This window comes from Parambassis ranga, chromosome 18, assembly GCF_900634625.1.
Source record: "Parambassis ranga chromosome 18, fParRan2.1, whole genome shotgun sequence".
Lineage (NCBI taxonomy): Eukaryota > Metazoa > Chordata > Actinopteri > Ambassidae > Parambassis > Parambassis ranga.
The window spans coordinates 10,428,818-10,453,783 of record NC_041038.1 but is presented as its reverse complement, the minus strand read 5'-3'; the positions used below and the strand labels follow the sequence as shown (position 1 = coordinate 10,453,783).

The 24,966-nt window shown below is 43.4% G+C and overlaps 2 protein-coding genes across 2 annotated transcripts; one reads left to right on the top strand and one right to left on the bottom strand.

Annotated features, from left to right (window-relative positions):
* On the bottom strand, window positions 1-5,202 carry cckar (cholecystokinin A receptor). Its single transcript, XM_028429699.1, has 5 exons — window positions 4,899-5,202; window positions 4,335-4,586; window positions 2,746-3,007; window positions 2,539-2,666; window positions 1-2,447 (listed from the first exon to the last, which is right to left on the bottom strand). The coding sequence occupies exons 1-5, from the start codon at window positions 5,023-5,025 to the stop codon at window positions 1,861-1,863; spliced, it is 1,356 nt and encodes a 451-aa protein (XP_028285500.1). The 5' UTR covers window positions 5,026-5,202; the 3' UTR covers window positions 1-1,860.
* Window positions 5,203-6,156: 954 nt separating this feature from the next.
* Window positions 6,157-24,038, top strand: tbc1d19 (TBC1 domain family, member 19). Its single transcript, XM_028428873.1, has 21 exons — window positions 6,157-6,354; window positions 6,482-6,554; window positions 6,660-6,705; window positions 8,228-8,303; window positions 8,446-8,520; window positions 10,026-10,089; window positions 10,838-10,884; window positions 10,964-11,074; window positions 11,149-11,221; window positions 11,718-11,756; window positions 13,459-13,571; window positions 14,663-14,737; window positions 14,834-14,896; window positions 18,232-18,316; window positions 18,487-18,531; window positions 19,769-19,801; window positions 19,889-19,998; window positions 20,120-20,211; window positions 21,470-21,585; window positions 21,675-21,745; window positions 22,671-24,038. Exons 1-21 carry the CDS (start codon window positions 6,259-6,261, stop codon window positions 22,743-22,745), a joined length of 1,578 nt encoding a protein of 525 aa, XP_028284674.1. The 5' UTR covers window positions 6,157-6,258; the 3' UTR covers window positions 22,746-24,038.
* Window positions 24,039-24,966: the final 928 nt, after the last annotated feature.

Genomic DNA, 24,966 nt, shown 5'->3' with positions numbered 1-24,966 from the left:
CAAAGTTGAATGCATTCCATTGTGTTTCATATTCAGGTCGACGGTTGACTATTGGAGGAAATTAATGATGTCACACTGAAATCAAAATAACATAAACTGGCATTTTTACTTAATTCATGACACATTGAATGAATTATTTAACGGTATATTTATTCATTTCACTTTTAGTGTGTGGGATAGAAACAACAAAGATATTTATGTACAGTTACTGTTTTAAAGCTTTGGCACGGTCAAGTGTTAGGGTTAGGGTTAGCAAAAACATTGAACATAAGAATTAAAAACAAAACGTGATATATATATATATATATATATTTTTAATATCTGAAGATTAAGCAAATATTTTTTTCACTTTACTTCAAAATCTTTTCCCTCATCCAGTGTCCTTCATCTTCCAGTGTCAGCAGGCTCAACTGACTGAGCTCAAAGAGAGCTCTAATTCCTGGGAGCATATTTCCTCCTGTCCTTTATGAAAGTTGTTCAAAGTTCAAAGTTCCCACCATAATTGTGCACATAGAAAGTCTCTTACGCAGCTGAAGACAGGACACACTGATGGATAATACGTTCCCAATATCAGGCGCAATTTCATGCAACAGAACAGACTAATAACACTTTCTGATTCCAAAAGTTACAGAACAAAAAAAACAAAACAAAACTGGAAAGAGTTGCTACATCGATGCTGCTATATTTAACAATCAGTGGAACTCGGGGAAACATATTGCTGGGAATTCTCTCTTTGAAGAGGATCTGCAGGTGCTTTAAGTCCCACAAACTGATAAGGCCTCGCCAGTTCCCATAGCACACACACAAAGAGTGGGTCAAGGGCAAGAGCAAAAGCTGTTGGTGCAGCGGGGAGATTTTTGTTTTGAAGAACAGTTACAGTGCAGCATGGCCGCCAGCCAGTGCTGAACATGACAAAGAAAAGCCTGTTCACAAATGTATGATCCATTCTGCAGCTTTTCTGTTTTTGCGATAGCAACCGTAGTATGACAGAAAGTCAAATGTTTCAGTGGATTCAATGGATTATTGTGAAGCTAGCTGTTAGCTTAGCATCAAAAAGTAAAACCTTCTAGCTACACTGCCATGTGTCAATAGCTAAGTTAGTTAGCAAGCAGAAACTTTGCTTCATTAGGTAGCTGGCGAGCTAACGTTGGAGACTCAGAAAATCAGATGAAATGCATTTAAGGAAAAATTGCTATGAAGCATGCTAACTTCAGTGGGACGTTTTAAATGGTTTCGGAGCCTCCGTGCTTCTTAGCCTCAGACATGCTAGCTGCTAAGTTAACTTCCACCGGAGTTGCAATTGTGTTATCATACAACAATAAAGCTAATATGATGGTTTACACTAGGGATGTCTCGATCAGGCTTTTTTGCCCTCGAGTCCGAGTCATTTGATTTTGAGTATCTGCCGATACCGAGTCCCGATCCGATGCCTTTAGGTTTCTCTTCAGGTCTGACTGTTCATCACTGTCGCATCAACTGTGGATTTCCACATGTCCGCAACACATTGCCGCCAGCTTTAAATGCCTTCCCAAGCTGGAAGATCTCACACACACAGTGGATCGGGTGGTAACGTCCGATTCCGATCGAGTCTGAAATCACGTAATCGGGCCCGATTTCCGATCATGTGATCAGATCGGGACATCCCTAGTTTACACAAATTAAGATAATCTGACATATTTTGATGCCCTACTGAGAAGAAAAAGGAAATAGCTGCCTGTATTTTTGCTTGAAGAATTAAAAACGAAACGATGTAGCTATGTTTGACACACGAGTTTTTTAAGGCTGCACTGGCTTCAAAAAGTTAGGTTTTTGCCCAATGCTCACATGTGTGTGTTTCTCTTCCCACCCCATCAATCCAGTTTACGTCAGCTCGCTCCATGCCGATGCTCGGACGCCAGTGTAGGTGAAGCGTGTGCTGGCTCCACTCGGCGGCGTATGACCGTTCTGCTCAGGGACCTTTGGTCCTGTTTTTGATCTTCCCACGTCCTCTTTGGTGGTTCTGCTTCCAGCTAACCTCCCTACACTGCTGCTCCCTCCGCTCTGTTTCCTGAAGCAGCTGCAGCAGGAGAAAGTGGCCAGCATGCCTTGACGGAAGCGTTTGTTCATGAAGCAGTAGATGATGGGGTTGACGCAGGCTGAGGTATAGGACAGAAGGTGGATGAAGGAGATGGGCGCGCCGGTCAGACGGTAGGCCGAGCGCCGGTCGAAAGCCTGCCAAGCGTTGACCACGAAGACGGGAGTCCAGCAGAGGAAGAAGAGAAAGACGATGACCAGCAGCATGCGGATCACACGTTTCTTGGCCATCAGGTTGGACGTGGAGGTGCTGCTGCACACGCGCCCCAACACTGGTTTGCTGCTGGAGCTGGGAATGTTCTTCTTTTTAGATGGCTGCAGGTAGCAGCCATCGCTGTCGCCTGGCTTGATGCTGCCGTTGCTGGATTGTCTGTCTGTTAGGGAGGAAAATATGAGGAGAAAGGAACATTTGTATGAGGTTTCAGGATCAAACCGAGCTCAGTTTCTCTGTTTATACTGTGATACCTCTGCTGGATTTCCTGCTGGAGAGCTCAAACTTAATGCCTTGATAGAGCTCCAAAGAGATGAGACCATAGGCTGTCATCATGACAATACCGGGGATGAGGAAGAGCAGTAGCAACAGAGACACATACCTGCAAGGAATATTAAACAAAGATGAGTTCAGCATGCTTTTATTTTGAAGGGAAGAGTGAATGCACTGTTTTAGCCCACCAGGACTGCTGGATGATGTCGTTGGGCCACACCAGGCGGCACATGTGCCCAGTGCTGTTGTTGAGGCGGGTGAAGGGCTTGAGCGTGCTAGAGATGGGGTAAGGTAGCATCAGAATGAAGGACACCACCCACGTGGCGGTGATGACCTTGGCGGCGTGGGACTTGGTCTGCCACACCCTGGAGGACAGTGGGTTGCAGATGGCACTGTAGCGCTCCAGAGAGATGGCCACCAGGTTGAAGGTGGAAACGCTGACGGAGACGCCTGAGCAGAATTTTTTCATAATTAAAATAGTTTATATATATATATATATACATATATATATATATATATATACATATATATACATATATATATATATATATATATATATAAATAAAAAATATCAAGAGAAATATCTGGTAACACATGAGCTGTGTGACTCCCAGAATGCTTTCTCACAACACGTCACTGCGCCTTCTGTGATGTTTGTGACGCTGTGACACATGAGTGTTTTGTCACATATATATTTAACTGCTGAGCAGCAGCGGAGAACATTGTGCACTGTCTGCTGGCAGATCAGAGTTATAATACAACACTGATCTGAAAGAACCTTCAAATTATAGTTGTGTGCGACCTGAAAGGAGTGACACGTACACAGATAAACACAAAATGTAATGTAATGAACCTCAGTGAGCGGACAAATGGGGGGAAAAAAGGAAGTACGGAGACAAAAACGAAAATCTGATTTCCTAGCGGAGCTGTAATTGGATGAAAATGAGATATTAGTGATTGGTGCAGCATCTGTTAGGACTATTACGACGGAGAACCTGGGGAATTTATTCCAATTAGAGGGAAATTATAGCTGGTTCACAACCCTGAACGCACTGACTCATCTCCTCTGAAGATGTCTGGATGTAATATTTGAAATGAATGAATAAAAATACAATGATTATTTACTTAGGAAACGGTCATGGGGTTAGGTTAAAGCAGCCATGCAACACACCGGCTGCAAGAATTTACATGCATGACCTCAAGAGGGCGCACAACTGTGTAAACCACCACTACTGATGTTTTTAAGTTAGGTGCAGACTTCCATCCATCCATGATCCATGAAGGTGATAATCCATGAACCCGCTTCGTCCTCTGCAGTGCAGGGTCACGGGGAGGCGGGGTGCACCCTGGACAGGTCACCAGGGCAACACACAGACAATAAACCATTCTACACTTCTACACAGTAAAAACTCATCTATCAACTATAGTAAAGTTTTATTTTAAGGTCCCAAACAAACTGTGCGGTCCAAAGTTCCTGCGTCTACACACACATGCATCTTTGCCAAACTGTGCTCAGGGAACAGGGGGCGGGTTTTGTTGACTTAAGCTGTTACTGATCCAAATTTTCATTGTAAATTCACAAATGTGACTTTAACAGATGTGAACACAACCATCGAGATTTCTTTGAAAACACACTTGGTGTTTTTATCCGAGGCTCATTAAACTGCCTTGAACGTGGTCACTAACTGAACACACTGAAAAGCGCCATTAAACATAATCCAGCACAGACATGAAGAGTTTGAATCATCTGACAGGCCTCAAGACATCATCCACTCACCCATGAAGTACATGACCAGCTTGCACATGCCGATGCCGAAGATGAAGTTCCTCATGAGGTTGGGGATGAGGGTGAAGGGGATGCAGACGAGGGACACCATCAGGTCGCTGATGGCCAGAGACAGCAGGAACAGGTTGGTGACTGTCCTCATGCGCCGGTTCCTCACCAGGACGGCGATGATGAGGCTGTTGCCCAGGACACTGAGGAGGAAGATGAGGCTGTAGAGGACAATCCTCACTGTCTGGTTGAGGTCTGAGGGGACACAGATATAAATGTCATCACCAGGATGAGACTACATTGATGTGTCCTTGGTGGGTTTTGTGTTAAAAGTGTATAATGTCAGCCTTGTACACTTGACATGCGCTGAAGTGCTTTAACCTACAGCCACAGCTCACAGTATGTGTCACCACCGACAGACTATATACGCTCTGTGGAGGACCTGAGCCATATGCGTAAAGCGCACTGACGCAGAAAAAATGCCCAAAGCAGTGGCCTCTGTGGCACAAGCTGGAGTCCATGTTTGATGACATTTCAAAGTATCTCAGACAGATAAACCCAGCGTACCTTTAGGTTCGGGTGAAGGCTCCTGCTCACTCTCACACTCTGACAGATTCTTGATGCCCAGATTGCACAAAATCTTATTCAGATCTGTTGAGTTTATGAGCATGTCGTGGATCGTAAACGTCTCCATTTCGCAGACTCTCGTTTGGTTTCTTCAAGTAAAAAATTTGAAGCTACCGTCAAGCTCCAAAAAAGGAAATGGAAAATGTTAAAGCTCCATTTAAAAAAAAAAAAAAGGAGTCGATGAGAAAGAATTCTCCACAAGTTGCCGTGCGCAATGAGCGTGGCGCGCTGCGCTCCTCTCGGCGTCTCCAGACACTGACAGCATGTGGATGCGTCGCATTCTTGAGCGCCCAGCCCGCCTTCAGGACTCCACCCCCTCTGTATTGTTTAATCAAAACGTGATAAATCATCACTGTAAAAGAGAGAGAGAGGGAGTTTAAGTGTGTTCCTTAGATCACTTACAGAACTAAAAGAACAAAACCAGTCCTCCAATACTCCACCGCGGGCTGTTCATGCATCCACGACCACATTTCACCCATGATGATAACGCCTGCTGTGGCATTTCACGCCAACATGTCAGCAACAATATGGAAACCCATCGACTCGAGCTGTAATCGTTCTGAAAGGTGGAGGGATGTTCATGTCATGGCAAGCTGCTCCAATATTTTAGAGTCATGAAACATGTTCAGACATTGTCTGCCAGAACTAAACACTACATTTCATCACAACTGTCTTATAAAATGTCATCCTGATTACTGGTGTCTACATATATTATTTAGGTAAAATAAACATCTGACAAAAAATGCATCGACTACACCATTTTGGCTTGTAGAGGTGGAAATGCAGAAAACTGAGCAGAAATAATTTAGTCAAATAAAATTGAAGGATGCCCGCCTGCAGTGTGTAAAGTATTATTACCAAATATAGTCCTGCACTGGTGTAAAAAGTTCACTATAATCAGAAAAGTTAGTATATAACAGGTACACTTAGTGCATAATAATAATAACAACAATAATAGTAATAACAATAATAATAATAATAATAACAATAACAATAACAATATCAATATCAACAACAACAACAATAATAATGTTATGACAAACTTAATTTAATCAAATATGAACATTATTTTAAATCACACTCGGAACCTTTTTTTCCTAAGTCGGAACCAAAGTATCCGGTTCTTGTTTCCGCTGCTCGCCCTTTAGCTGACCGCGCAGTGTTGCTTAGTAACCTCTGCAGGGGGGGGTTGGTGGGAGGCTGCTGGTGCTGCTGTGTATGTGGATGCTGATGCTAGCGTAGTTATTCTAAATTTAAAGCGTGCCGTGCCGTGCCGTGCCGGGCTAACTGAGTTTAGAAGATGGACGAAGGCAGCGAGTTATCTCTGACCATCGCTCAAATCGTCCAGCGGCTTAAAGGAAGCCATTTACACTCCCAGATAGAGAGACAAGCCAAAGTGAGTACGTTAGCATGAAGCTAATGCGGCTAACGATGCGGAGCAGGCTGCACCCGTCAGCCTCAGTGTGTTTTTAAGTTGTCTGCTGCACACAACTACACAACGTATTATTTCTCCATTTGTTTAGGAGTGTTTACACCAACCTGACATAAAATTGGAGTCTTTAAAAGAGGACGTGCGCAATTTTCTCAAAACGTCAGGTGGGCATAATAAAGTCATATTCCGAGTTTATGTAAATGTGCATAGCAAACGTTAACAATGATAATGTAGTTAATGTCTTTATGCCGGGTTTGAATGTTTTACAGGCTGGGAGAGAAAGCTGCAGAATGCAGTGTACAGAGAGCTGCACATGTGAGTGACACACCTGTTTAATGAGTGGATTCCTATAGGGCTGCATCACACTAGCAAATATTACAGTGGAAATCCAGGTTGTGTAATAAATGCAGACTGCCTGAATTAAGACAAAAGTTGGGTGGTTACACCAGTAATACGTGTGTTAATGTGATCCCACTGGATAAGGCACATTAGTTACTGGACGACACAATGTGTTACCACAGGAAAAAAACACACCCAGAACAAAACAAACATACAAGCTCATCAACATTCTTCCTGTTTGACTCATGCTTAACTACTATAGAAGCAAACTAGAACAACAAAGGAACAAAAAAAACCTGTTATTTAGTGTAAATGTTCATCAATAGGTCTGGTTTGTTCTTTTTCCTTTAATATTGATATTACACAATTACAAGTACATTGGATGAGCCAGATGCTTTGTGTAAGTGTTTTAGCAATCATGCTAATTCTCAACACTGGTCCATAAGAGGCTTTTAAAAAAATGATCATAGAATCAGGATGGGCACTAATGTAATGATGAAATGTTGGTCTTTTCAGTTGGACCCATGTACAGTCAAAGTAAAGACAACATGATCAAATGGTTTCCGCTCCATGAGTTTTATTGTCTGCTTATATAGGGAGAATGAAGAAACCGACTGAAAAGGTGTGCAAGCTTTGTTAAGTTTATATAATCAGATATGTTAGTTGAAGAAAAAATAGAGTGCTGCCACCTGCTGGTAAAATAAAGTAGGAAGTAGGAGCTACAACTGCACGTTTCTGGTCAAGGTTGAGCTAAACCGTGCAACCAGAAAAGGCGCCAGATCCTATCACTGTGGGCACTCAGGCCTGCACAAGCCCCCTCTCCCACTTACCAAGGCTATAATAAAAAAAAAGATGGCATCACATTTTTTCCACACCTCTGTTTAGATTTGCACCACTTCTATCACCATGTTCCCAGAGACATGTACAGTGTGTTCTCGGGGTTGCAGCACAGGCTCATGCTTGTACCACTGCTGCCCTGCAGCAGCTCCTTTAGCTGACTTCGTGTCTTTATTTTTATCACTTATCACTTTCATGTTTTCTTTTGCTGTCTTGCCAAAACGCTGAATCTGTCTGAAACTGTTACCTGTTAATTACTTCAACATAATGCAGATTTATTACCCTTATGGTTTGGTATTATATTTTACAGCTTAAAGAAGTGTGCCCGACTCCCTTATCTTAACCAAGCCACTCACAGACTGACACATATAATGCTTTGCTTTTATAGAATTACGCCCTCTAATTCAGGCAGTCGTTCAACATGTCTCCACTATCTTAGCAGGAAAAGACACAAGACTCTGGTGGAGGTGCATTATGACTCCATTTGGATGGTACTAATGTTGACCTATGGACTGTTTTTATTTGCATCCAGCCGGGCAGCTTCCCTCTCTTGGTGCACTTTTCTTGTCTTCTTCATTTACTGCAGTCCTTTAGTGAAAACACAGAGCCATTTTTTATGTGATTATCTCACTCTTCTTCCCTGTGTATTTGGTTATTCTAGCCAGCTGCCCCCGAGCCATCCCACAGCTCCTCCAGAGCATCTCAAAGAGCCACTGGCCTACATGCGCAAGGCACAGGTCAGTCTGTCTGCTCTTATCTCCGTCACTTCCAACTCCTGCTACCTCTCTGACTCTTTATCTTTCTCGCCTGCCAAATACAGAGACATGGCCTCTTTTTTATCGCTTGGGTGTATATGTGTGTGTGTGTTGTCTGATACAGGCCACCTGGGAGAAGCGTGTCCAAAAAAGCCTGAACAGCATGAGCACAGAGCTTGGGGTTCCTCTTGCTCGCATGGTAGCTATTGTCGATTTCTTCTTATGTATCATAATTACAACAGATCTTAATTCAGACTTAACGGCAGCATCTATTCTCATTTCCCTGCTCTGTATAAACATCCACATGTGCACAAATGTTACTACTGCAGACATTCCTGCTGTGAGACTGCATAATAAAAGCGTACTCTGCCTAAAATAAAAATATCCTGACGCTGTGATGCCGCTCGTCCACCTGAGGACGGCTGCTGTGTAACGAGTGAGTCATCCCCTGCTGACAAACTGTGACTGTGTGACTTGCACAGAGTCATTTGTGGTTAGATTCTAATTTACCTTGTGTCCATGACAGAGATAAATTATGATTATGTGTGAATTAATGGAAACAGAGACACTCATATGGATCCTGTGTATAGGCTGCAGATATTTAATAGTTTAATGATAATGTTTTGGTCATTAATCTGACCTGTAATACCCCGTTCACACTGGGAAAAAAAATCTGGCTAAAGCGGGATTCGGGCCTATCCAGATGTTTTTTTTTTGAGTGTGAACACCTCGAATCCGGCTGTATCCAGTTTGATTTCATCCGGCTAGATCCACCCACGAGAGGTGGATCTAGCCGGATTGGCTCAAATGTGGCTCAGGTGTGAACGCAAATGTGGCTAGCGAATCCGTCTAGCGACATGCTACTACCGGTTAGCGATGTGTTACTCCTGGTTCACGGGGCGCGACACAGGACAAAAATCTGCACGACGCATGCGCACACGCGGTCCTACCGTGGCCTGAATGGACTCTGTATATTACGAGGCGCCACCTAGTGGTTTGGAGGACAGCAAACACGCTGGATGAAGCCGGATTGAGTGCGGACACAAGTGTGTGCTAGCCAGATTTGAAAATAGGTCTGAACGCATCCAGCTTAAAGGCTTATGTTAAGTTAATGAGAGGATGGATGAAGCTTTTGTAGCTCATTGTGGAGGCATCACCATCCTGGTACTGCATGGGTTTAACTAACCTTCAGTCAATCAAAATATGGCCAATGCAGTGGACCGTGACTGGAGTGAAGGCAGCCCGAGTGTGTACTCAAAAGATGACACCCAACTGTCACTCAAAGCAGCCACGTCACCTTAATTATGCAAAGCCTCAAGCTTGTAGATACACAGCTGCACATCTGCTGTGAAGTTGGCTATTTTAACATCAACATCTGAAAGGATTAACTTCTCATGCCACTCTGAAGTGGCCACCCAAAAGAACCGCTGAGTTTGGCATTAAACGTTACGTTTGCTGGATCGTGTCAAGGTGAATGTTAATGTCAGTGTAAACACAGCCTGCATTGGACTCAAACTAGAACCACTCGGTACACACTGCAGCAGAATTCTGTAGCTTTAGGCTGACGATGACCAGGCTGTGTTGTTTGGAATCATGACAGTGTTTATGACCCAACAACTACTGTTCTGAGGTGACATTCTCAAGATTGTCTTTTTCCTGGCTGTATGGCATGTGTTTGTTGAAAGCCTCTCTCTCTCTCCACAGAGACCCGCAGTGGAGCAGAGGGAGCTCACCAACAAATGGAACGAGATGGGCACAGATGAACCAGGTCTTTAGACATTACCCAGGGGGCTAGGCCTCAAGCAACCTTTTATGAAAGATTAGTGTTGATGCGGTTGAGTATTCAGCATCAGCTTAACACGTCTTTAAACCAGATCCGCTGCTTCCATGTTTGCTTTTTTTCTTCCTAGTAACTGGGCTTGACTCTGCAGCACCTGAAGGGTTTATTGTGACGTGTTCATACTTGCATTCCGTTTTTAAAAATCGTTGTACGTCATGGCATTTGGGCAAAAAAAAAACAAAAAAAAAAAACAATGAAAAGAATTTAACTGCTCCTAGTTTGAATGAATCAACTATTCCAACTTAAAAAAGAACACCCTTCTCTTATGTCCTAACAGTGCTATCACAGCTCAGTGGCATATACTAACATTTAGGATGTGCCGTCGTCTGCGGTGTAAACACTAGTGTGAATGTAGAAGCTATCCAGACTCCTCACAAGGAGCTGCGATAACGGCAGCACCCCTCCTTCCTTCCGTCCTAAAACCCTAATGTGCCCTTGATATGGGTACGTCACGGCACTTGAATTTACTGCCATGCCTTGAAGACAGTGGATGGAAGTCGGCTGCTCCGGGCTGTAAGAATTTTGTCAATGGTGCCAAGTGTGGCTGCTCAAACATGTTCAAACTTGAGGAAATGAACTTCATGGCTGGAGTGTTAAACCCTGTCAGATTGCAACGTTAAACACTCACAGCTGAAGTGACACTTTCTATGTGTTGGTTTAATGTGTGTTGCTGCAGATCTAAGTCGCTTCAGGCCCGTCTATGCCCCCAAAGACTTCCTGGAGGTGAGCAGACTCCGTACTCCCAGCTCTTTTTCTAGTCAACACTGAGCTCCATTATTCTACCCTATTGTTATCTAAACAGGTGTTAATCAGTTTGAGGAACCCCAACCACGACAGCAGTGAGGACATCAGCATTAGAAGCCACTGGGGTCTCATCCAGGTCCCCCTCAATGTCCGGGACATTCCACAGCTGGTAGGTATCTGTCTAAAGATGCTTGGTCTGTCAGTAGTAGAGCTGGACCTAAGTGGATTTGAACTCTGTTTCAGAGACGGGCCTTCTCAGAGCTGAGCCTGAACACCGGGCAGCTGGGGATTGATGACAATTCACACATCCATCCAGGTATTAAAGTAGGGTGAGAAGGCTGGTGTAGACACGTTGGTGACTGTTTCTTGGCCAGGTGCAGACACTTCCTGGAGCCAGGAGGGACTGAACTTTATGTGCCAAGTATAAACAACGTTATTGTTACGTGGCATTGTTGTGAATATTTTCATCGCTTTCATTTGCCTTTGGCATCTCACAGACATGTTTTTTAATCCTGTTATAATTCATACAACAGGATTAGATACACTAATGATTTAGCTGCTTTTAATACCAGACATTTCTAGTCATGATTAATCAGAAATACTACATACATTTGGAGCCCTGACAACCACCACAGATGTATTGGTGCCACATGGCTGTCTGGGATTTCTCATTATCTCTGTGAAGTCCAGTTATTGACATTGTTACAGTTTGGTGTTTGGGCTATAGATAGAATCCAACCATGTCTGTGTTTGTACGTCAAACAGATTAGAATAACACAGCCGATGAATCCTTTTCTCCTTTTTCCACACAGATCTGTTTGAAAATGACTATGTTCAAATCGGGAAAAAGGGTGAGTGTTTTATCTTTTGTTTATTAATTAAGTACAAATAAAAATTCCCCTTTTTGATGGTAAATGCAGGCTACTGCCCCCTGCTGGTGTGGAATGTTTTCCTGTCATCCAAACTAGGGATGTCCCGATCCGATCACGTGATCGGAAATCGGGCCCGATTACATGATTTCAGACTCGATCGGAATCGGACATTACCTCCCGATCAGGACCCGAATGTATATTTATTAGGACTCTCAAAGTTAATGCCTTCTGTGCAGGGTGGCTCTGTGTCCTGTAGTGTAGGGGTATGACAGTCGCTTTTGGCGCGAGAGGTCCTGGTTCGAGACCTCGATGAGCTGCTGCGTGTGTGACATCTCCTAGCGTGGCGGTCTGGACACACACATACACACAGGTTTTGCTAGGATCGGATCAGAACTCGGTATCGGCAAATACTCAAAATCAAATGACTCGGACTCGGACTCGAGGGCAAAAAAACCTGATCGGGACATCCCTAATCCAAACACAGAACTGTAGTGTCTGTTGTCTTTAGGATGCACCTTTTACACTGGTAGCTGTACAAAGTAAGAATGTCAAGATCATCACAAGATCACTTTAAACAAATTGCCAAAAAAAGAAATGCAACAAGCCACAGAGGATTTTCGAAAGCTATAAAGTAGCAGGTCAGTCGTTGCCTTTCTAAGGAAAATATGTGCTTAAAACTAGCAGGATTTTTTCATGGGATCCTGATTGGTCCACATCTCCTGCAAGCACATGACTCGAAGCTATGAAGCGAGCTAGGAAGATGTGTGAAGATAGAATCTCTTATAAAACCCCTCAGGTGTCGTAATCTGAAATAGTTGCTTAACTGTTCACTCATTGCTCTGCTATGAACTCTGTGTAAACACCACCCTTATTATGAACACCAATCCATGTCAATCGACAAGATTGGCTGTAGTTTATATACACAGCCACTATTTCACCCCTGTCTGGCTGTCACAGGCCAAGTGTTAAGTGCACTCAAATAGGAAATTTAAGAGGCGAGGATAGTGCTGGTTTATTTTATGACCGGCCAGCATCTTCGGTCGGGGGCGGTGTGTTTTTGGCTACTGTCAGATGTGAGATTTAGGGTAGAACAGAGAGGATGGAGAGTTTGTTTCCAGCATATGTCTGTGTGTATTTCTTAAAAGCTATGTAGAAACCACCGCTATGTGGAGGTCTGTGTGTTTTTATGTTTATACATTTTCAATACAGATCCGGTAAAATCTCGCTTTCTGTGGTTTATCTTATTGCCGCTGGAGAACTGTCATATAGAAGACAAAGAGTTGGAATTTCTCAGCCAATAGAATGGACCTGTTTGTGTTGTTTAACAGGAAAATCATGAGGCTTCTTGTTTTGTTGATGTATCGAATTTCAACATTTGTGGCTCCTCCGGTTCTTTGTTTCAGATATAACATAGAAATTGTTTTCCTTGTAATTTGTTTTGATGTTAGCCATGCATTTTAAAACCGATTCAACTGCGTTAGCTAGGCTGCCGACAGCAAAACGAAGACACATCAGATGAACATCTGAAAATCCTGATGCATTTTTCTTACACAGAACCATCTAAGAGTTTGTTGTAACAGCTGTCAATCACTAACTTTCCACCAAGCACAAGCACGCAATGCCTCTTTAAATTGAAGAAGAAAGAAAGACTCTTGCTTCCTCACTTTGTCTTTGTGTGTAGTGGTTATGGAGCAGGACAGTGCAGCAGCTCAGCAGTACAGCAAGCAGGGCTGCCCCACCGGGCTCCGAGCAGACCTGTGGGCCCTCATCCTCAATGCCACCAACCAGCCACAGGTACAGTAACATCAGTGCGCTCTCACACACACACACACACACTTTCTGCTGGTCTCTGTAGGCTGTCGGTGTTAAAGCACACACAGCTGCCGTGATTCCCAAACTGCATGTTTACTACAAGTTCTCAGCTGCAGTTCTTTTGTGTATTTATTTTAGCCGAGAATTCTGCCAAGCATTTGCACTGCGCACTAACAAACCAACACATGACATACTGCACCATCTGAGCTATAATTTCGACATAATCTACGCCACTGTGCTGTTTAACGTCGCTCGCCGCAGCTTGTGTATAAGTGTTGAGATAATCAGATGCTTCGGGCCAAACAGTGCGTCTGCCTGCCTGCCTGTGCGGTGAAGGCCCGTGTAAACGCTGGAGTCTCATGCTGAGGCCAAGCTGATTAGAGACGATGCCTTTGTGATTGTAGGGACTGATTTGTTGGGGAGTTTTACAGGGAATTCTCTGAAGTCTGGAGAGTGTTCGCTCAGCTAAGGACACCACGAGGGCAAAGACATTAAACAGAGAATTAATCTGGAAACTTTAAACTGTACAAAGATTTATTAGTGTTATAATTATTGATAAGTATAAGAACATGACTGCTCTGACCCAGGTTTCCACTTGACACCTGAAGAGAATAGATAGTCACCTTCAAGTATTTCAGCAGGACTACCTTCCCCTGATGCTGTCCATGTTACCAATGGGGGTCAGTGTCCTCCCTCACCTGTCAAAAAGTGGACCATTTCTGTTTTCACATCCGCAGCGCTGATCACTGCCAAGGTACTTCACAGCCGTCACAGAGGACGTTTTTATCGCCCTGTCCTCGCTGCATTTATAAAAACCTGTCTCAAAACCGGAGGCCCGTTCTGAGGTTAACCATGCAGTCGGAAACACGATACCCCCCCTCCATTAAGCTTGGTTTAATCCTGCTGTCAGTGAGAGGACATAAAGGTGATTTAGCAGCATCAGTAAAGAGGGTGGGGCATTGTTTAAAAAAAAAAGAAGAAGAAGAAGAAATGAGGGAAGACGTTTGTGAAAAGTTTTTGTAAATAAATGTTTTGTCAAAAGCTGTTGGTCACATTAGACATGTGTTTTTCAGGATGTGATGCATTACGAGCAGCTAAAGGCTGGAGTCATACAACATGACCTGCTGGTGGACAACCTCATCTATAAGGTAATCTGCACGTCCAAAGGTGATACAAACAAGTACCGGACAGCTCTTCAGTTTCAGATGTAAGCTCGACTCATTCCAAAATGCTGGATTTTACAGGACGTGAAGCTCACGGCCAGCAATGATGACTTCTACTTTGTGTTTGAAGATTTCCTCTATCAGGTGAGCACTCTCATTATACAACATACCAGAAGCTTTAACTAGCATGATCATTAAGAAATGTTTACAACAGAGTATAAGGCCCTTATGCGCTTAATGCTCTCAGATGCTTCAGGATGTAGACAGGCGTAGTGAGCTGCATCTCTTCTTTTTTTTTCTTATAATTTTATAATCCCAGAAGGGAAGTTGCTTAATTGCTTAAGGCTGCCAGCAAGTAGCACCACACACCAGTGAGTGCACTGGAAGCAATGCGGGTAAAGTGCCTTGCCCAAGGACACACAACAATGACTACGGAGGAGTTGGGATTGAACCACCAACCTTCTGGTTATTGGACAACCCTGCTCTACCACTGAGCCACTGCTGCCCCATGTTCCCCCCATTTTAACATGGCGCGCAGAAAAAAAATCTCACCTGAAACACTTCAGCTGCTTAACAGCTCGTACTTTTTTGATTTATGATGAGATGAGCCAAATATTTTCAAAGAAGACGGCATAAGAAGACGCATAACCCCTACAGTGGAGCCATGCTTGTGTAACATGTGAAGCAAGGTCATTCATAAAGGTTATGCAGCACTGAAGTCTGTATACATCATTTGTCTTTATAGCTGTGTGTTGATGACAAGCCTGATGGTCCCTCTCCTTCTTCCACATTTTTCTTTACATGGGAAGAGTTTTAATACACATGTGTGTGTGTGTGCAGTAAAGAACTGTGTTTCCTGACTGTTCCTGAGTACACTACAGAATTCTCATTCTACTTTACCTCTGTGCTGGATGGCAGCATTCCTCCTTATCTACTGTTGCATGTTGAGCTCAGACGAGGATACAGCCTGTTTTATTAGCTTTTCTGCCTGTCATGCTCTGTTTGCCTTATGTATATATATATCTACAATATATATATACACTCGGCAACAGCTTTATTTAGCAGCTGATAGCCTGTCAAGGTCCTCTGTGTCTAACCACTGAGGTGTACCAGGTGTACAAAAACAAAGCTAAACTGTCACTGTCAATATTGACCAATGGTTTATTCACTAGGCAGTGAAAGAATCCACTTATTGTCAGAGGAGCGTGGATTCATGAATATGTTCTTAGCAGTTGGCAGAAGGTTAATAAGAGCACTTCAGTGTCCTTAGCAGACTTCCTGGTTTTTGGGAAGGCAGAATTGAGCGACAATTTATCCAGACAAAAACACGTCAATTACAAGAATAGAGCCAAACAGCCTGTCATCCCTTTGGTTTTCCCGTGTCATATGAATTGTTGTTGGCCATATGAGTTGTTGTTGGTTACATATTTCCTCCTCGATGGATGATTCTCTCCCCAATGTACACTCAACAAAAATATAAACGCAACACTTTTGTTTTTGCTCCCATGTTCCATGAGATGGACTTGAAGATCTAAACTTCATTCCACATACACAATATTACCATTCCTCTCAAACATTGTTCACAAATCTGTCTAAATGTGTGATAGTGAGCACTTCTGCTTTGCTGAGATAATCCATCCCACCTCACAGGTGTGCCACATCAAGATGCTGATCTGACATCATGATTAGTGCACAGGTGTACCTCAAACTGCCCACAATAAAAGGCCACCCTGAAATGTGCATTTTGTTTCTGCTTTATTGGCGGTCTGGGGACTCAGAACCAGTCAGTATCTGGTGTGACCACCATTTGCCTCATGCAGTGCAACACATCTTCTTCGCATAGAGTTTATCAGATTGTCTATTGTGGCCTGTGGAATGTTGGTCCACTCCTCTTCAATGGCTGTGCGAAGTTGCTGGATATTAGTGGGAACTGGTGCACGCTGTCGTATACGCCGGTCAAGCACATCCCAAACATGTTCAATGGGTGACATGTCCGGTGAGTATGCTGGCCATGCAAGAACTGGGACATTTTCAGCTTCCAAGAATTGTGTACAGATCCTTGCAACATGGGGCCGTGCATTATCTTGCTGAAACATGAGGTGATGTTCATGGATGTATGGCACAACAATGGGCCTCAGGATCTCATCACGGTATCTCTGTGCATTCAAAATGCCATCAATAAAATGCACCTGTGTTCTTCGTCCATAACAGATGCCTGCCCATACCATGACCCCACCACCACCATGGGCCACTCGATCCACAACACTGACATCAGCAAAGCGCTCACCCACACGACGCCACACACGCTGTCTGCCATCTGCCCTGAACAATGTAAACCGAGATTCATCCGTGAAGAGAACACCTCTCCGATGTGCTAGACGCCATCGAATGTGAGCATTTGCCCACTCAAGTCTGTTACGGCGACGATCTGGAGTCAGGTTAAGACCCCGATGAGGACGACGAGCATGCAGTTGAGCTTCCCTGAGACGGTTTCTGACAGTTTGTGCAGAAATTGTTTGGTTATGCAAACCAATTGTTTCAGCAGCTGTCTGAGTGGCTGGTCTCAGACGATCTCGGAGGTGAACCTGCTGGATGTGGAGGTCCTGGGCTGGTGTGGTTACTCGTGGTCTGCGGTTGTGAGGCCGGTTGGATGTACTGCCATATTCTCTGAAACGCCTTTGGAGACGGCTTATGGTGGAGAAATGAACATTCAATGCACGAGCAACAGATCTGGTTGACATTCCTGCTGTCAGCATGCCAATTGCACGCTCCCTCAATGCTTGTGGCATCTGTGGCATTTTGCTGTGAGACAAAACTGCACATTTCAGGGTGGCCTTTTATTGTGGGCAGTTTGAGGTACACCTGTGCACTAATCATGATGTCAGATCAGCATCTTGATGTGGCACACCTGTGAGGTGGGATGGATTATCTCAGCAAAGCAGAAGTGCTCACTATCACACATTTAGACAGATTTGTGAACAATGTTTGAGAGGAATGGTAATATTGTGTATGTGGAATGAAGTTTAGATCTTCAAGTCCATCTCATGAAACATGGGAGCAAAAACAAAAGTGTTGCGTTTATATTTTTGTTGAGTGTATTTCATCTCAAGTGGCTGCTGGAAATTAAGTCTATTCTCAAAAACGGACTCAGAAACTGGGCCATAATGGAAAGACTTCCCACTCATGTGGTCATTTGTTTGAACCACTCGAGGCCGCCGGCTGCAGCACTTCCTCGAACGTTGGCTCCAGGTGTGCTACTTTAATACAATCCTCACCCAGGAGGAAGCAAAGCCACTCAAGGCCATCGCCAGCACCAGAGCAAATAAAAGGCTACCTTATCCTCCGTCGTCAGGCAGGGATACTGTTACCAGAAGTACATGTGTGGGTGTCCGAGAAGTCCCTCATGACGTGTGGGTGTAAACTTTGTGTCTAGTATCAGTTCTAAGTCAATAAAGGTGAATGTATGTGTGTGTTTTTAGGTGTTGCTGTGTTTTTCCCGTGACACCGCAGTCTTGGAGCACTTCAATTACAACAGCGCCACTCCTCCCAAATCCTACATAAAAGGTGAGATGACGCGACCATCACAGAGGGGACACACACACACACACACACACACATCACACCACTTCACTCAGACGACCCTATTCCACTGTGTCTGTGTGATCTCAGATGTCCTAGCATGTATGATGAGTAGGAAATCCGACATCTCACCCCTTTGCGTGTTTGTTTTGCAGGCAAAGTGGGGGATGAGGAGTGTGCTGTTGTTTATCCTCCCAATGGTGAGCCACATCTTCACATTATTCTAACAAAGTCTGACAACAGGCCAAACATGCAGTAGTGAAAATATAAAGATAAACTATTAAAAAAAAATCAGATTCTTGCAGATTCAAATATGTTCAAAGAAGCCTAAAATAAATGTTTCTGAACTACACCTACAACATGATAAATGTAGCATTGATGATGTCTCATGCATACCTCGCATTAGCATTACTGTGTGGGGTCTGACTAGAGCTTGTGAGCACATACTGTATACTCGTGCGTACAAATGCTAGTGGGTGGCTAACTTGGTGGCAGCTCAGTTTAGAGCGATAGTGTCATGTGCAGACAAAATCGAAGTGGAACAAAAGGGAGCTTTATTCCAGCAAAACAACTAAAATACAGTCGAGGAGAGCTGGTGAACAAAAGGTGAGCTCCGAAAAAACCGAAGCTAAGTCCAAAAGGCAAACTAGAGTCCATAAAGTAAATACGAGGGAAAAAGAACACAACCCGCCTAAAGACAAAGGGTAATCCACGGGAGGAAGGTAGGAAGACAAGACACAGGTGGAAACAGTCAGGGAGGAGCGGGTAATCACAGAGGTGGGAAAACAGGAGGAAGTAAAGACACAACAGGAAGAAACGGGGAACACAGGACTACAAATCCAAGACAGAACTACAAGGCGCACCAGAGAACAGGAGGGAGGGAGGACAGCGGAAAGGACAGGAGGGGAAGAGAAGAGAAGATGACAGAAGGGAGAGAGAGGAAAGAAAATGCTAAATAATAATAAAGAGGAAGGAATATAGTAATTAATCTAAAAACACAGGCTCATGACAGAAGAGTGTCTGCAAGTAATCTGAATTTTATGTGCTTGTATGACCAGTAAGACGAACACTGACTTCTGTACATGTTCCTGCATGTTTTGTTTACATGTCAGATTATCAAACTGACAAACAATTCTAACATGTAAAATGTTAGATTTGTCAGTTAGGGTTAGGGTCATCTTGTATTAGCTCCAAATTTAACATGATCAGCTTGTCTTAGAAACTCAGAGTCAGTGCAATTCAAGCTATAACTGATGTCGTATTTTTTGTCATTGAGTCCTCCATCCTTTACTGCTGCCTTAGGCTTTCCTTGCACAGATAAAGGCTTTAGGCAGTAAGAATTTCCCCATGGGGAACTCATCTATCTTTCTATTTGTAGGGTCCAGAACAGGTTCTTTGAATAAAATGTCCTTGACGGAAATGTTTTCTTTTGACCAGGTGTGATCCCTTTTCATGGGTTTTCCATGTACGGTGAGTATGTCATGCATCTGTCCTACTTTTCCAGGAGGAACGCAGAACGTGCATTAACGAAAAGTATTTGGATTTGTCGTCCCACAGTGGCCCCTTTGTGCTTCCTGTACAACAAGCCTTCCAAACTGTACAGTGTATTCAGGGAAATGTACATTCGCTACTTCTTCAGACTGCACTCCATCTCCTCCTCTCCATCTGTAAGACCCTTTTTGTTTTTACACCCAGAGATCACTTCATGCATTTTTGTTGTTGTTGTTGTTGTTGTTGTTGTTGTTGTTGTTGTTGTGTGTAATGGCTCATACACATGTGTTCCTGCAGGGTATAGTGTCTTTGTGCCTGCAGTTTGAGCGGCTGCTTCAGACACACCTGCCTCAGCTGTTCTACCACCTGAGACAGATTGAGGCGCAGCCGTAAGTCCAAATCAAAAGCTTATAGATGTGTAGATTTCACCGTTAGAAATCAAAACAACTATACACAGAGCGACAGCACACGACTTTCCTAAAACTCCTTCAGCGGATAGTTGGGACTTCACTTGTAAAAACTGTTAAAGTATAAGAATAAAAGGAAGTAATTAGGAAGACAGCATAGCCAAATGTTTCAAAAGTGACATAATCCAAGCTGAAACCTTGTAGAACCAGCCCTGCATGTTAGCCCGTACATAACCAGCTAACTGCAGCTCTCAACATGGCCAGACTTTCAGGATTCCACCTAGAAAATAGTTTTTCACGTCAGTCTGGAGTCAAAGGTGAAATGCGTTTAACTTTCTTGACCTGCAAATTTATCTTTTAAACTGACAAGCGTCATAGCTGACATTTTTTGCTCAGTTAAAAACATTTTCTGTCTTCTGGTTTTTACAAAAATAGGAATACACAGAAGCATCCTTACAAATTCTCTAAGGGTCCTTAGACCTCTTGCTTGACTCTGAGAAACACTTCAAAGTTTGAGATATCGATGCGTTTTGAACTACACACAACACCCAACCATGAATTTTTGTTGCCTAAACTTAACCAAGCAACAACTGAAAGCAAGTATGGCCAATGAAAATAAACTTAAACAACAACAAAACACTAAGAAAATGAATCACGGGAATCAACATGACACTGACTGCACCCAGCGGATAAATGCAAAATTACACCTCCTCCTTTTAGTACAGCAGATACTAAGATGGAAAGTCCTCCGAAATTGTCTCCATTAGGTTTTCATTGCCATGGAAACTTGCTATCCTGAATTATTATTATTATTTCTAAGAAATGTTAGTATCATTGAGGATGCACTGTTTTAAGTCTGCTTCAGTATTTATTGTATGAAATCACACGTTTCCCTATATGCAGCATCACAAGTGATCTGTGATTTGTATTTTCTTTGTGTCATTAAGAGTAAGTGAGAGTACGTTTTGGTATGTTTGGCTGTTTACACGCAGAATCACAGATAAGGCTGCAGTCCTGTTGTAGCCCTGAACCTATCATGTACTGCCATCTAGTGTTGAATTACTAGTATCACATGAGTGTTAAGGAGTGTAAGAGAGAGGCTTGATTTGCTACTGAATGAACATTTAGTAGTGAAACTTAGTTATTGGGAGTAAACATGTGTTTTATCTTTCCAAACACATGTGTATATGGTGTTAAAATGCTCAGAGTATGTGGGATGTCTACACTTTTTTGCCTTCAGGTTGCGTATAGCCTTTAAGTGGATGGTGAGGGCGTTCTCTGGTTATCTTTCCACTGATCAACTGCTTCTTCTTTGGGATCGAATCCTTGGATATGATTCATTGGAGGTTGTTGCAGGTAGGTGAATATTACACCCCCCGCTCAGCTGTGTTTAATCTGAGGCTCCCTTGTTTGGTTTTCATATTTTGTTCTCTTCCTCCTTTCAGTTCTAGCAGCTGCTGTGTTCGCCTTCCGCTCCGAGAACCTGATGGAAGTGACATCACTGGCTTCAGCTGAGGTAGGTCTATCTGTCTGTCTTAGTTTAGACTCCTCTATGTGTGTGTTTGAAACGTGTCCTCTCCCTGTCCCCCCCACCTCAACACATACTCCTGGAAGGCTGTAAATAGCCACTAATGACCAGCCAGTACCAGCAACCAAGTCTTCTGAATGCACATGTCTGAAAAAACCCGACACTTTAGAACTCTCTTACCCCGCCCCGTGTTACCAAACCGCCAACACTCTTCTCTGCCTCCATGTTCCAACACCAGACTTGTTATAGGTTCTCGTCTTTGCTGCACAATCGTCTTTATAACTTTGATTCCACTCGTGCAAATCTGTGAAGGAATCAGCTTAAAGGCAAACAAGTGCAGCCTGTGGAGGCTCCTGCACTGTCACTCATGTTGCGTCGGTACACTAACCAGTGATTCAATTCACATACATGCCTCAAGCCAGGAGGTGGTGATGACTCTTTTACCCTCTCTTCCTCTGAGAGTGGGGGGGTTGAACTACAATATGATGCCGACAGGCAGATCTTCTTCTTTAAGATGCTGGCTGGCGCTATTTGCTTGCTCATTTGCCACCCGCCCCAGTAGAGAGAAGATATGATAACACACTGGTCCTTATCTTATATTTAGAACGTTGAAATATTAAACCCCGTCTCTAAACATGATAGGGTCCCTAAATTTAATCTACCGCCAATCCCAAAAGGACAGGGTGGGGAGTGGTGTACGTCTCAAGCATGGATTGTCGCTTCCCAAGGATCCTGCATCATCATTATGCATGTTGTCCTGCATGGTTCTTTTTTTAAATCTGGAAATATGTCCCTGGAGAAGCTCGGGGAGGGGGTGTGTGTGTCTTTATAGCTTCCCAGGGGCTTGCTTTAGTTGGGGAGAGGTGTGAATTTAGATCTGATTTGTGTTTTCTTTTGACAAACACAACTGCAGGCTGTCCTCGCTGACCTGTCAACCCTGAAGGTCATGCCACTCATCCAGATCTTTCTGTTTGCCACTGCCATCTGAGGAAAGCCGAAAACATCCGTGGGGATAAAGGGACATGAGGAAAATGTCATCTCGCTATGCCATGATTACACTAATATGACTACTTGCTCATTATTTACAGTAGGAGAGGTATCGGAGTAGTGTCACAGCAAAAATGTGTGATGTGTATAGTGTCACTCAGAATGGGTGTGATGCCTGCGTGAAAGTTGGGATTTCACTTGTAAAAACTGTTAAAAGTATAAGAATAAAAGGAAGTAATTAGGAAGACAGCGTAGCCAAATGTTTCACAAGTGACATAATCCAAGCTGAAACCTTGTAGAACCAGCCCTGCATGTTAGCCCGTACATAACCAGCTAACTGCAGCTCTCAACATGGCCAGACTTTCAGGATTTCAGCTAAAAAATAGTTTTTCACGTCAGTCTGGAGTCAAAGGTGAAATGCGTTTAACTTTCTTGACCTGCAAATTTATCTTTTAAACTGACAAGCATTATAGCTGACATTTTTTGCTCAGCTAAAAACATTTTGTCTTCTGGTTTTTACAAAAACAGGAATACACAGACCCACAGTCCTTAGACCTCTTGCTTGACTCTGAGAAACACTTCAAAGTTTGAGATATCGATGCGTTTTGAACTACACACAACACCCAACCATGAATTTTTGTTGCCTAAACTTAACCAAGCAACAACTGAAAGCAAGTATGGCCAATGAAAATAAACTTAAACAACAACAAAACACTAAGAAAATGAATCACAGGAATCAACATGACACTGACTGCACCCTCCCAACCTTCAAATGCAGATTTTGCTCTACCGTTGAGCTATCTTGCAAATATGTAGGCATTTCAGAATGGTAGGGACTTTTATTGTGAAAGGGAACCCCATGCAGGCACCACACACACACACACTTCATCTTGCACTGCTTTATAGCAAAAGCCAAACCCATCTTGAGCATGTATGCACCATAAATAGTTAAACACCCTATCTCATGTTATTAGATATTTTATACAGTATATAAGTATAGACTGAAGCCCAGTAAGGCTAAGCTAGCCTCCTTTAAGCCATATGCTCTGCAGGGAAGGCGACAGACGAGACATTCATTAGGAGCAGTGTGAGAGAAGAACAGCAATGTATCTAAGATTGGCTAATGAAGTGTTAATTAGCTCATGCAATTTTTTTCTGCTCTGTGGCTCCTGCTTGCTCTGTGCTGTTAGATAATGTTGCTGCTGATGAACGAGGAGATTGGTTAAATTACTCGTATAGTACATTTAAGAAGAAATTGCGTATTACTGCACTCCTGTGGGACATTTAGCACCTTCAGTGCCAATATTTATTTCATATCATTGTGTACATTTAGTTTCAATTAGTTATTTAATTCCTGAATGTATTCTGCAACATTTTGAAATATTTTATTGTTGCTTACGTTTAACGTGTTTTCACACTTTTTGAATAAAGTTTTTTTTTGTTTTTGGATTGTTCCAGAAACCGTTTTGTGTCAGGAAGTTGCTTCTGGGTGTTTCCTGCTCCTTAACTGACTGTTTGTCTCAGGTTATGTGACGGGGTAAATATTTGGACAAGGTGTTCTGTGCCTGTGGAAGCGTTTCAAGAGAAGGCAGAGTGGGTGAGTGACAGAAGGCAGCACTGAGGGACTTCACTGACGTCCCCGGCCCTCCTCCTCCTCCTCCTCCTCCTACATGTAGCATCTGCTCTATTCCTCCTTGTTGTTGGCTGCTTTCCTCCCCACTGCCCCCTCTGCGGGCTCATATCGAATTCTGCTGTTCTTCTCTTTCTTCTCTCCCTCTCCTGCTACATCTGCCACCTGTTTACTCCCACGGCTCTGACTCTTTTTATCAGTCATGCACCAGCCTTTGGCCCCCACTGAGTCTGTTTCTCCTGAGACAAGTATTACCTGCCGTGAGAGTTTGCTCACACAGCAGTCCTTCCTGGTAGCTGGTGTGTTGTGTCGCAGGGCAGTGCGCCCGCTGCCCATCAACGCTCGGGGGCCGGCCATCGCTGAAAGATTTCTCACCGAAAGCCGTATCAAGTACATCAGGCTTTATAAGTGTTTGGACAGCCATGCCTTGTTTGATGCTGTGGCTTATGCTCTTGTTACTGATAACACAGAATGACTCAACATCTTTGGGAATATGTTTTCAGTCTGTACCTCTGGTAAACAGCTGCACAGTCTCATTAAAACACTGAAGGAAAAAGCCAGAATATACGTAGATGTGCAAAAATAAATAAAA

Excerpts from the sequence above, each read along its gene's own strand:
- cckar (XM_028429699.1), bottom strand. The coding sequence starts at position 5,025 with ATGGAGACGTTTACGATCCACGACATGCTCATAAACTCAACAGATCTG. Across the intron at positions 3,008-4,334 it reads GCTGGTCATGTACTTCATGG|GCGTCTCCGTCAGCGTTTCC; the intron begins GTGAGTGGATGA and ends AATTCTGCTCAG. Across the intron at positions 2,667-2,745 it reads GACATCATCCAGCAGTCCTG|GTATGTGTCTCTGTTGCTAC; the intron begins GTGGGCTAAAAC and ends TATTCCTTGCAG.
- tbc1d19 (XM_028428873.1), top strand. The coding sequence starts at position 6,259 with ATGGACGAAGGCAGCGAGTTATCTCTGACCATCGCTCAAATCGTCCAG. Across the intron at positions 10,090-10,837 it reads GATGGGCACAGATGAACCAG|ATCTAAGTCGCTTCAGGCCC; the intron begins GTCTTTAGACAT and ends GTGTTGCTGCAG. Across the intron at positions 11,222-11,717 it reads CAATTCACACATCCATCCAG|ATCTGTTTGAAAATGACTAT; the intron begins GTATTAAAGTAG and ends TTTTCCACACAG.